Source organism: Spinacia oleracea, chromosome 4, assembly GCF_020520425.1.
Source record: "Spinacia oleracea cultivar Varoflay chromosome 4, BTI_SOV_V1, whole genome shotgun sequence".
NCBI lineage: Eukaryota > Viridiplantae > Streptophyta > Magnoliopsida > Caryophyllales > Amaranthaceae > Spinacia > Spinacia oleracea.
The window spans coordinates 162,553,183-162,566,219 of NC_079490.1; the positions used below are offsets into that span (position 1 = coordinate 162,553,183).

A 13,037-nucleotide genomic window follows, 5' to 3' on the forward strand; every position below is an offset into this window, starting at 1 on the left:
CAGGTGCTAATCTACAAAGAAACAAACACATGAAGCATAGCGTAAGCCTATCTCCCTTAGACTAACAAGTAAAACATTAAACAAACTTGCAAAAAAAAATAAACTGTACACAGGTACTAATCTATAAAGAAACAAACACATAACTGCACACTGTTACCGAAGTAGGATGACCATAGGAGGAAACTAAGTTCAAATTGGACAGGTTAAAATTAAACTACTACTTGAATAGCCTGTCCCATCAGTCTGAAGTGATAATTACTTAAAAAATGTTTTACTTCCCTAGGCTACCCATACACTCCAGCATTTTAAACCAAATGAATCTAAACACTGATGCAAATTGGTTAGCTTAGTATGATCTAGATATGAAATCAGCCAAGCCATCAAACAGATTAGATGTTCCCATCTCACTCGATTATATGTTACATTATTGAATGGTTAAACTTTAGAAAGAAATTCTGTTTTATTCGCTTTCCAATTTTCTGAAAGTCATGAAATGCAAAACACTTTTCGAGCCTTCTCCCAGCCCTTTCTTAACAAATCTTCAGAAGCATCATCTTTTACACCTTTCGGCTTACATAGTATGAAAAATTCCAAGTGGTCAGGATGTTGTTTAGCCTAGGGAAGACTGTATTTTCTTAGTTGAAAGCGTATGCTCAGCAGTTAGTATTAGGATCAAGGGAAGGAAAAATAAGTATCTCTTTGCAGAAGCCATTAAAATTCATGATTGTGGAAAATTTCTAGGCTGCTAAAGCACATATCTATGCAGTTTGTAAGCTAACAAACACCTATATTTCCAGAAAGATGGAGCGACCTTTGAAAAGCTCCAGGAGATGCTCAAGACCAACCACTTTCTGCTGGAAATCGGTCCAACCGTGGGCCCTTCAAAGAACGGTGTTCTTGAATGGTGCTTGAAATCGATTGCTTTGGAACCGGAGGAGGTCCAAGCAGAAAATGTTGAACATCAATTTGCTGATCAGCAGCCTATACAGGAATCGAGTGGCAGCCAAATGCTTACACATGCAACCGTTGCTAAGCAGCAGCTTGAACAACCAACGCTTCGTAGGAAAAACCCGGAGCAGGCAGTGGTGACTGGGAAGCAACCAGAGAAGGGCGCCATTCCTAAAAAGAAGCTAAAGCAGGAATTCATCGCTGAGCTACATGATGCACAGGGGAGTATTGCAAGACAATCAGACGAAGAAGAAGATGAAGAGGATGACTCCTCTGGTAAGTAATTCAAGTGCATCATTAGTCCTCCCTTTTGCTTAGGATGAAGAAGCTAAATCCTCTACCCGGTAATTCAAGTAAATCACTCATCCACCCTTTTGCTTAGTTAAGCTTAATCACTTGTAAAATAATTAGTATTGTGGTTACTCTACCTTGGAAACTTGTAAGATATAGGTAGTCTATGCTTAGCCTAGAATCAAACCCTTTAGAATTTGCGCTTAATATTTTTATGGCTCCTACGCTTCATGCCAACAGAAATAGCTTCTGTTGCGATAGTATAGAAGGTGGGAATGAAGTCTCACTACGTAGAGGTTTTTGAAGGGAACAAGCCCGTAGTGCGATGTTCTCAACAAATACCCCTTAGATATTTTGTAATATAAACGTAACTACTCTTGTACATATTATAACTCGTGTACCAGGCCGAGTTCTTTATGTTCTAATTTGCAATAATATGTAATGTTGTTTGTCTAGCATGAACTCCTATAATGTACTATCTCGCTTTCATTAACTTGCTATTTGAACAGATGACATCTTGTGCTACTTTTTTATTGCACTAGAATTAGGGGTCAGTGGCGTAGAAATACAGAATTCAGAATTAGATTTGTTTCGTATTTCGTATATGTTACCATATGTAATGCTATTTTATGATTTACGTTTCTTTGAAAATTCAAAAATGGGATAAAATCTTGGTTGAGAATTGTTAGTTGAGAGGAAATTAGCCTCAGAAGCAAAGTGTTTCTTCACATTTTAGTTTTCGGATTTTTCATGAAATGCCCCTGAGGTTTGCGTTAATGCACCAAATACCCCTAAACTTTTCAGAATGCACCAAATACCCTTGAGGTTTTAAAAAATAACACAAAGTACCCTTAATGAGCATTTTCCGTCAATTCATTTAAGTCTCCGTTAACATTAAATTTTTTAAATTTTTCTGTTTTTCTTTCTCTTTTCTCTTTCATGTTCCTTTGTTCTTTCTCCTTCTCCTTCCCAAAATCTCAGGGAGTCTGCAAATCAAATTTTTTTTCCTTATTTTTTTTTTCTTTTTTTTTTCCTTTTCCTTTATTCTGCTTCCTTCCCCTTCTTTCCATGGATCCTTAAATTCGAACAAAAAATTAAAAAAAATGGGTTTTCTCATTCCTCCTCCATGGTTGCGAATTAAGGGTTTTTTGGTTGCGAATTTTCTGCTAATTATGAGTGTTTTTTTGTTGTGAATCATCTGCAAATTAAGGGGTGTTTCTCTTCGATTTTTGTAGATAATATTTCTCAATTTTGGGTGATTTTTTGGGTCGATATTTTGGGTTGATTTTTTGGGTTTGGAAGAAAATAAGAGGAAGAGTTCATTGTGAGCAGCCATGGTAGTCTCCCCCAATCACATTGCAGGCTCCACCACCGTCGTCGCCCGTGTAGGTTGGAGATGGGGTATGTTTTGTTGAAGATTTCGTGAATAATTTTTCCGGGTGCTTATATATAATGGCTAATTTTGTTTGGTTTTGATGGTTGGGTTTTGTGATGATGATGGTGATGGTGAAGAACAGGAGAGAGAAATTGGGCGAGAGTGAGAAAGAAAAAGGGGCGGGTTTTGCGAATTGGAGGAGAGACGGTTAATTAGGGATAGGATGGTGATGGTCATTGCTTCCATGGTGGTTTGAGATGAGAAAGAAGATGATGATGATGAAGATGTCGTATCAAAATTACAAAGGTGAAGATGAAGACAAATGAAGAAGCAAGCAAGCAGAATAGCAGATTCACATTTTGGGGTCAATTTTTTTTGTTTTTTTAATAGCTAATTAGATTATTTTAGGGGCTTATTTTTTTTAGATAATAGTTAATTAGTTTTTTAGGGGTTTAATTATTTTAATTAAGTATTAATATTAGGATTAGTAGAGAAAATGGTGAGTAAGGGCAAACAAGTAAATTCATACTAACGGGGACTTAACGGAATTGACGGAAAATGCTCATTAAGGGCATTTTGTGTTATTTTTTAAAACCTCAAGGGTATTTGGTGCATTCTGGAAAGTTTAGGGGTATTTGGTGCATTAAGGCAAATCTCAGGGGCATTTCATGAAAAATCCCTTTAGTTTTTGACAATGATCCCATCATGTGTCATGGTTTCTAATCAGGGAGTAAGACTTTGAAGCACTATCAGTTATCATGCATCATGGTTGAAATTAAGTTTGCGATAAACGTGTTTCTTCCATCGGTTTCTTCCCAAATAACTTTTGCTTATACACTAATTAATTCTACGAACTAATTCCGATATCTTGGGGGACCGCAGTGTAAAAAAAGAAAGAAACGGAGGGGGTACGAAATACGGAATACGGTAATACATACAGGCATGACCGCATGACTATTGACTACGAGTATTTGACTATTTTTCATTTTTTATTTTCTGATGAGTATAGTACGTGACAAGCTTCTCTTTCCCTCCAAAAACTCTGAAGCGAAGTGAAAACTGTTCGCAAAAATCAATACGACGGCGTCTTGTCAACTTTTCATGTCTTACATAGTACGAAGCACCATTTGATCAATTTATCAAAATCCACACCATTTTTGCTTATCACCATGCTCTTCTCTCTCCTTTGAAGGTGTAACAATGGCGGAAACCCTATCCCCCAATCCAATTCCAAATCCGATGAAGCAAAAACCACCAATACCGGCTCCTACGAGCCCATATTTCTTAGGCTCCAATGATGACCAACTCGAACGCGCTGCCGCACGAGCCGCTCGTGCCGCCGCTTTCCGCCGGAAGCCTGTCGAAGTTCATCATTTTCGAAGTTCTCTCCCCCCTGCCTCCTGCCTTAACCGCCGTCAAATTATGGAGTTGTTCCAAAACTGCGTTAAGCTTGCCAGTGAAAATGTAACTTCCTGCAAATAAGTTGTAACATTTCCTTTTTTTTTACCATTGGATTTTTATTTTTATTTTTGTGTTGATTTTGAGAATTTTTTGAATGCATTAGTTTTCTCTTTTTTCTGGAAAATGCAGAAAATAAATCAGAAGAATACGTGGGAACTGAAGTTAATTGATCATCTTAGTGAGATTATTGAAGCTGAATCAGAAGAAAACAATGCTGAAACCAACTTTCAGAAGGTAAAAAGCTGATTCTATTGTTGTTATGTCGAATTGCTTGGTTTAAACGGAATGAAAGTGTAGAATTGAACCAAGTTAATAGCTTTTACATCTATTCGTCTATATTTAGGTTTCCACTAATACGTTCATATGTTACTGGCGTGTATGTATATATGGCAATGCATAACACTCTTGTGTTCTCGGCAAATTGCCTAAAAGTTTATATAAATTGCATAGATGGTTAAAGTTGTGGGGGATATTTCATGTTTGTTTGGTAACCTAAGTCAAATTCCGTCTATTTGATTGTCCTTTGGGTCCCTTCGTCACAAAAAATGTATATTTAGCTTCTTATCAGCTGCTTATATCATTGTTTTGTGTATACTTATATGGCTTCATCTTTCTTGTGAATAAACAATCCTATATCAGGCTAAGAATGGTAATTCTATACTCTTGTTAATTTTTGTTTATTTTTCATCTTTGTTAGTATTAAAATTTTACCTCACGTTGTACTTTATTTTTTTCATTCTAGCTACTCATAAAAGTATTTGTGGTAGGGGCCAACATGTAGCAAAATTACCCTCTCACATCTTTCTTAAAATAGGAGGAAGTTTAATTTTTAAAACCTGAAATTATTAACTTTTAGTTAGTTTTTTTGGTTAACTTTTAGTTAGTTGAAACCTATATATATTGTAACACCATGCCATATACTTGTACTATGAAGTATGTGAGGGATAATCAAGGACGGAATTAGGGTGTGCTCTCCTTAACTTATTTTGACTTATTTCGGAAAACATAAGTTATGATGAGATAAGTTTAGACGAAACAAGTTCAACTAAAATAAGTTCAAACATACTCAGAAGTTCAAACACAATAAGTTTGAATAAGTTCAGATAAGTTAGATGAGCACTCACTTAGACTGCGTGGTTGGGGGAAAGTCCTTTTCCAGATTTTTTTTTCTTCTATTGAAAGCCATTTTCTCATGCACATGATGAGTTTTCTTGACACAAAGATGCTTATGCAAACAGAAGGATCTAGAGTCTTTATCGTCAATTTGATTCTTATGTATTGTGCTTATTGTAATAGGTAATAATAATATTCTTGTTTAAATTGTGGAAAGAATGTCATCGTTTCAATATACATTTATATATTGTTAGAGTCTGAAATGTGAAGTTATGTATTAGTGGTTGCAGCTTTGATGTAGCTTTTTGAAGTTGGAACTTCTGATAACTGTAGGCAAGTTGTACTCTGGAAACTGGGGTGAAGATTTATGCTGCGAGGGTTGATGCATGGCATGCTGATGCATATAGAGTCCTGAATGGAATCAGCAGAGTTGGTCTAGAAGAAAAGGAAGGTTCGATATTTATTTAAAGTAAGGATAAAATTGTCAACGGTGGAAGGCTTGCTGTTGTGATCTACTTACAATCTAGTACAATCTATCCCATGTGCATTCAGGGACAAAATTGGTATGCATTGTGTTAGAGTCAAAATAGGCACAGGCTAAGATATTGCCTTTATAGTATAATGTAATGATCTCCTGAAAAGGGTTTAGAAAGGCTTGATTCATAGGTAGTCTAAACTATAAATGTAAACTCTAGTCTCAGTTGTGGATACTGAATATGTAAAATGAAGGTATGTTAAATACTACTGGTTAAGTTTCTACAATTATGCAGCTCCTTGAATAGCTACTGATGTGATGCATTTTTCTTTGGTAAGCTTCCTGATATTGTGGTAATTGACAGAATCTTTAATTAGAGGAGACAAAACCAGCAAGGAGAGAGAGGTGGGCAGGCGTGTAAAGGAAGAAGAGAGAAAGGTTGTGCGCTTTTTTCCCATTTCACCATCGTTTTGGAATCCACTGATAAATATTTTTCCTAGTATCTCTTAGTTTTATGATTTGTGTTTCATGGATTCACACAGGTGTCACCTTTATCAACAGTGGAGTCATCCTTTGAAACTTTGAATGTTAAGAAGTTAGATGGTAATGCGAGATTTCTCTCTTTCTCTCACCATCATACACACACATTGACACATGCACATATACTCTTCTTTTCCATACTTACCATTCATGTTCCTCTGGTCCCCCAGTTGCATTTGCAGTAGATCCTCTGTATTATCAGACCTCTGCACAGTTTGATGAAGGTGGGGCTAAGGGTCTCCTTCTGTGTAATCTTGGACTGTATGGAGGGTGCAGGGTACTTTTCGATTCCCAAGAAATCCCAGCAAAGTGCATATCACCCACAAATAGTAGTACAAGTTCTGATCTGGTTGATGTCTCTTTCGCTAAAGGTTAGTATAAGAACTTTTATGAAGGTCCCTTTTACATGTCCAACAAGGTATTATATTGTTTTGTTTCTCTCTCAGATTGTATTGAGCTAATGGCGGCAAACTTGCATCAGCAACAAGATATATCTCCTAGTCTTAGAGTTTTACTAAAGCAGATTGACTTGACATCTGATGGCATGGAACGAAATGTCCATGGAAATGTAATTGATTCAGATGAAGTTGAGTTCAATATGGGCACCAGTGACCCAACTGAGGATATAGGGGTTGAGATTAATGATGGTTCTTGTGATGATACTGGGGAATGGTCTGCAGATAGTTACTACGATACAAATGTTTCTGATAATGTAGAAAGCAAGGGTAATCCTACAGTGGAAGACTACTATGAGGTATGATTTGTCATACTAAATTTTTAAATTGGTTATTTGCACTCTAGGGTATTTAAATTGCTTCAGTAATTTTGTTATATTCTTGTATGTTTGTAGCAATCACTCACCAATGAACCTATTGTGAGTGATAACTTTGAGAATGCTGCTTGGATTTTCAGTAAAGGAATGGGATGTAAATTAGCACGTAATGCATGGGCTGGACCTGACCACTGGACTTATTCAAAACCCAATGGTTAGTTTTGATATGGCTGGTAGAAGACAATGTTTGTGCTTTTTTTGTTGTCTTTTTACATTTTATAGACAATTGGTCATTCATCTCAAATTATTTTGCAGGTCCAGAAAGTACTTCAGCGCATGATACCGGGCCGTGTGCTGCAAAGAGACCAAAATATAAAATTATTTCGGATTCAGATATTGAGTTCACCAGAAGTTTGGATGATAAAGTTCCTGATATATGTGTTCCAGTTAAAAATCTGAAGTCTTTGCTTCTTCCTCCTAAAAAGGTCTCATGTACAAACAAGCTTCCTGAGGATTGCCATTATCAACCGGAGGATCTTGTGAAGTTGTTTCTTCTTCCAAATTTAATGGTAATAATAAGTTGGGCTACTATAATTGGGGGGGGGGGGGGGGGGGGGGGGGGGGGTGGTGGTGGTAGAAATCCATGAATGAAAAGTGCTGTTGCTAGAGGACTAACTCCTCAGAAGTTAAAAAAAATCTGGTTTTAGCTAAAGCCATAATGTGTAATGTAGGTTTTACCCCTTTTAAAGGAAATTAAGGATTTAGTGGAAAGAAAGAGGTAATCTAACAATGATTCTAGTTCTCTCATCCTAATTATCACGTTAATACGTAATGCAACTTTATAGTTCATTTTCTTTAAAAGGAAACCTTATAATTCATATCTCATGCTGATTATCAACTTTTTTGAAGCAACTTTGATTGATGGCTTATCGCATGCTTAACTCATGCTGGTGACTTGGCAACCGGGTCATAGATTTCACACATTTTGGTTTTTAATATAATAAGGAATTTTGAAGTACGTAGACATCATCTACAAATGACCTTGATTTGATTAATTTTCTCAAGAGAATCCTTTTTTTCTACTAGTTGATTAACTGTATGTCTGTATATGCATCTACTGCAGTGCCTTGGGAAAATAAGAAGAAGAGTTACAGGTATGAAATTTCCTTGAGAGGCCTTTGCTTTTGATTTGTCTGTATGTCTGAATTCATACATTATTAATTTATGATTCATGTATTATATGATCTTGGTTATTGTCCTAGAATAGTATTTTGATGCGTTGATGGACGTCTTATAATTACCTTGGTGTGTTGATCCAAAGGAAAATTGAAGAAACTCTTAGCTGAGGTTCTTTTCGCTTTCGTAATATAAAACAAAATTTGGAAGTCCATGGAACTTTTGGCAGTCCACATTATCTGATTGCTAATATAAACTTCATGTAGAGCAATAGATAGTTTGTATAGAACTAATTATTTTGTACAGAACTAAAGACAAAAGTTGTAGAGCAATAGATAGTTCTCATGTATGTTTGTGAAACAAATGGTGTGTTCTGTTTTCGACACATAGGAACTGTTATGATGTGAATGATACAACTAATTTTTACTTGACCAAATGTTGTGTTCTGTTTTATATGGACATGACACATGCTTTTTGAAGGACATCTTCTGAATGTTTTGTGCCAAGTTTCTTAATTTTCTCTCTCGTTTTTAGGTCCTGACTCGTTGCTGCAATCAGATGATTTTGATGGATCGTTTTCTTCATGGGACAATGATAGTACAGTTGATGGGCCATATGATGGTTATAATCACAGAGATGCAGAGGACATACTTGTTTCTGAACCTCGTAGGGTGTGGATATACTTCTTTTCTCCTTTGTGCTACCTGAGATCAGTTTGGCATATTTGTTTCCTGTTGTGATCAGCAAAGTCTTTTGAAGCTGTCCTATTATAATTCTGTGAATGTTAAATCTACCGGAATTCCTAATTTTCTCTGCTCTAATGAACTAGGTTGATAAAATTGAAGTTGAATATGACAAAACTTCAAAACAAGTTGATGTACATGTGCTGAAGGAAACACTTTGGACCCTTGTGCAAGGATTAATTCAAACGCCTGAAGTGGTGAGTACTTCTATCTATAAGAATATACTTTGACGTTTAATGGTTTTTATTCTGTGGTTTTGAAGATCCTTTTCTATTCCATGACCATTGACCCCTGAATATGATTTCCGGAATTTTGTTCTTATTTTACATCTCAATGATATAGAGTTATCTTTTATTAAAGGGTCTTTTACTTGATTATTGAATTACTTCATATACTAAAACAAAAATGGCAAGAAGCTTCTACTCTCTCTTTGTTTAACTGCTTAATTTCTTCTGAGAGTTCACATTGTCCCAGTATAATATAATAGTGAACCCATTTGACGTTTCTCTCACCTTTGAGGTTGACCTAGCATATCCCGTAGGTTTTATTTCATGTTCAATTGTTCATAACCTGGAAACATAAAAAATATTGTTCCTAGTGAAGTATCAATCAACCACTATTTGCTGATCTTTAGCATTAATCAACATGGACAAGGTAATGTAAGAAAATATGAAATTGGATTATTGGTTGTGATGAATATGTCATGCTTCAAATATGTGATGACATCTGATTGACATTCTTATGAGACAAAGTACTAATTTTTTGTGATAGGCAAATGTCCTTGGGACTATAATGAAAGTTTGAATATCAATTGCACCATCCTTGTTTTTCGTCATTCTTTAACAAGATGGAGTTATATGGACAATGAGTCTAAATTAATTAAACCCACTTGTAATGCAAGTAATCCACTTCTTAATTTTTATTTTGAGTTGTTTTTAGCAATTTTGTTGATTGATTTTTCATTCTCAAATCTTGATTGCTTATTGCTGATTGCTGATTCATTCCTACCATGTTTATGATTACTCTACTAGTATTACCTTAGGCCAATGTTCCTTCTTCATGTTTCACAACTCTGTTGTATACTTTCTGTAACAATTGCATTTTGATCAAGTAGACCTTTGCTTTCTTTTTGGAATTTTGATTCATGTTTTTGTTCACCCCAGAAGAAGCATCCGGGTTCTGTATCTTTTAGACAAGTGTTGACCACCTTTCCTGACGATTGCAAAGCTGCTGCAACTCGTGATATTTCTCCTCATCTATGTTTCATCTGCCTTCTGCATCTTGCAAATGAACATGGACTGACAATCGTAGGCTGCCCCAATTTGGATGACCTCAGTATAAATCTTCCTGTTGCATGTGAGGAAGAAACAGGTGAAGTGACACAAGCATCATCATAATCATAATGTCTGGATAAGACTGTAAGTCACAAAGTGTGTACATAAGGTTTATTAGTTGATCTTAGTAGTCATGAACTAGTAATATCGAGATCATCTGCTAACAAATATACAATCATGTCTCATCTGCTTTTTGACGTTTGCCTTGATGCAATTCAGCAAATGTACACATACTTATATCGTTTGTTAGCAGCAGTAAGTGTCAATGTGATTAGTATTGCTTTTACTTTGTATGTCTTTATTGGTTCATCTACTTTCTGGCTTGTCTTATCAAAGGACCTTCTGAAATCAGCATAGTGTTGCATATTTTAGAGGCGGAAAATGTTGCGCTAGTTCTCAGATTTGGCTGGCATTGCTTTGTTCAGGCGCCACTGGATGTGATGAATGCATCTGTGCAGCCTCAACCATCACCACTTACCCTGCTGGTTTATATTCAATTGATAAAATCCTGGTATTATTCTTACTAACTTTCATGTGCAGTTTATTTTCCTTTTCATACTCACTCCAGTTATATGCGGGATATTTTTTCCCTGTTTTGATATTTGAATGGCAAGTCTTCTTGCAGTTCCAACTCCCTACTAATCTACTATACAGTTAGTGTTATAGACCATTGAATAGTTAATAGTTAATAGTTTACAGTTTGGTCTAAAATGTAGTTTCTCACACAAGTCACCTACGTGGACAAAATTATCTTGAAAAAAAAAATCAATTTACATGACACTAACTGGATTTGTGGGTTAAGACTTGGGAAATTGACCCAAAAAAGTTAGAATTGGTGGGTGGTATGTAGGGGTGAGCATAGGTCGGGTACCAAACCAATAGCATTATTGGATCGGGTAACCGATAACCAATAAGGTTAAAATTGATATTCATGAACCGAACCGTTAAGTTCGGGTACCCGAAGTAACTTTCGGATCGGATATCGGGTGCCCGTTATGATATCCAATTGGGAAAAATAGAATTTATAACTAGATTATTGTAATATCGTTCAACACTAAACACCAACATTAACACATGATTTTGACTACATTACTAATGAAATTAGAATTTACTCAAATTATATATTGATTATTAACATTTAGGATTTTGATCTCTTGGAAAAAAATATTTGAATTGGGAAAAACTTAGTAAAAGTGCTTATCAGATCGTTATCGGGTACCCGTTGTTTATAAAATGATATCCTAACCATTCCAATAACCAAATTTCGGATCGGGCTTCGGGTTTTTGGTTTTTCGGATACTTTTGCTCAGCCCTAACAAATGGTATGTGACTCAAGATTGGACGAGGCGTCCAAATCAACACGGCTCAATCTCCACCTGTATTTATGCCCATGCAGTGAATATGTTCAATTATTCATCACTGTTCATGACCACTATTACCTAATTCGCTAGTATGAGATTAGATACGGGTTCACAATTCGCTATCTAATTTGTCAAATAAATCAAAATTATACCATTTTCATGTTATAATTTACCTTTTCGATTCACGGTTCGTGGGATGATTAGAGAATAAGGTAACACTATTCATGACATTGATACACAAGCTTTAAAACTTACAAGAAGCTTCATGAAAATAGGCAAAATAAGAGATTGTGACCACCTGTCAAGCTTCAAGCCATTAATTAAGGCAACGACACAGCAATTTACTAGCTAGAGCATGGAGGAGGGTCCTAATTCATTAGTAGAGCATGAATTTGAAAGCAAACAGGTGGAAAATAACATAAAACCGCAGGCATAATGGCATCTCAACATCTTCGCGAAATGTGGCAATCTTCTCCGCCATTAAATTTTAAGGACGTTTTTGGCGTAGGTCTTTTCGATAATCAATGCGATACATTTATTAGTGACTGTGTTGCTTGTAGACGGATAACAAACTTACAGTCATACTGATACATACATGTATCGGTATAAGTACTTTCCCTGTCCCTTAATATTCGACCTGTTTTGACTGGACATGTTTGTCAATGTACAACTTTGACCATCAATTTCTTTAACTACATATTATAAAAACTTGTAAAATTTTAATATTTTGAAAATATATATTGAGATGAATCCAACAATATATTATATACAAACATTTGTTTTCATATACTAGAAATAAAATAGGGTCAAAGACTCAAAGTGAATTATGTGAATAATGCAAAAAGTCAAAACAGGTCGAGGATTAAGGGACGGAGGGAATATTTACAGACTTGGTAGCGTGATACGGATGTGTAGAAAGGCTAAAATTGAAAGTTCTACATTAGAGCATGCATATCTTCCAAATAGCTCTCCAACAAGAAATATCTCTTGGCCAACATTGAGGCTCTTTAGTGATTATCGAGGGGCTCTTGAGTAGCTCTTCATAGGGAGCTACTTCAGGGTAACTCTTGCCAAGCAGCCCTCCAAGACTTGATTTTTGTTGAAAAGTGGGTAGTAACTTTAGGTAAAAAAGAAATTAATTATGGAACATCTAATGGTTAAAAAGAAATTGGAGAGCTCACTTGAGGAACCAACAAATGTTGAGTGTTTCTATGAATGAATTTTTGAGTCTTGTAGAGAGAGAGAGTGGAGAGCCTAAGAGCCCTATTGAAGAACCAACCAATCAATGTACATGCTTTTACATAATACCTCCGTTTCAGAAAGTTCTTTACGCTTTGAAAAATGTGTCTAAAGTATGAAAACTTTGACCGTAAATTCCCACTATTATATACATCAAAATGTTACATGTAAGATCTTGTTAGATAGGTCTCGTTATTCATTTTCAAAAT

At 35.8% G+C, this 13,037-nt stretch overlaps 1 protein-coding gene across 4 annotated transcripts; it reads left to right on the forward strand.

Annotated features, from left to right (window-relative positions):
• The first annotated feature begins 3,616 nt into the window (after positions 1-3,616).
• Positions 3,617-10,901, forward strand: LOC110790982 (condensin complex subunit 2). 4 transcript variants are annotated; one of them, XM_056841711.1, is made up of 14 exons: positions 3,617-4,078; positions 4,205-4,309; positions 5,522-5,639; positions 6,028-6,101; positions 6,206-6,266; positions 6,374-6,574; positions 6,650-6,957; positions 7,054-7,189; positions 7,291-7,544; positions 8,099-8,129; positions 8,686-8,822; positions 8,981-9,091; positions 10,061-10,265; positions 10,654-10,901. In XM_056841711.1, the coding sequence occupies exons 1-14, from the start codon at positions 3,815-3,817 to the stop codon at positions 10,884-10,886; spliced, it is 2,238 nt and encodes a 745-aa protein (XP_056697689.1). In that variant the 5' UTR covers positions 3,617-3,814; the 3' UTR covers positions 10,887-10,901. The 4 variants fall into 4 exon arrangements, with proteins under 4 accessions (XP_056697689.1, XP_056697688.1, XP_056697691.1 ...); XM_056841710.1 differs by having other exon boundaries at positions 3,619-4,078; positions 10,058-10,265; XM_056841713.1 differs by lacking the exon at positions 10,654-10,901 and having other exon boundaries at positions 3,620-4,078; positions 10,061-10,514.
• Positions 10,902-13,037: the final 2,136 nt, after the last annotated feature.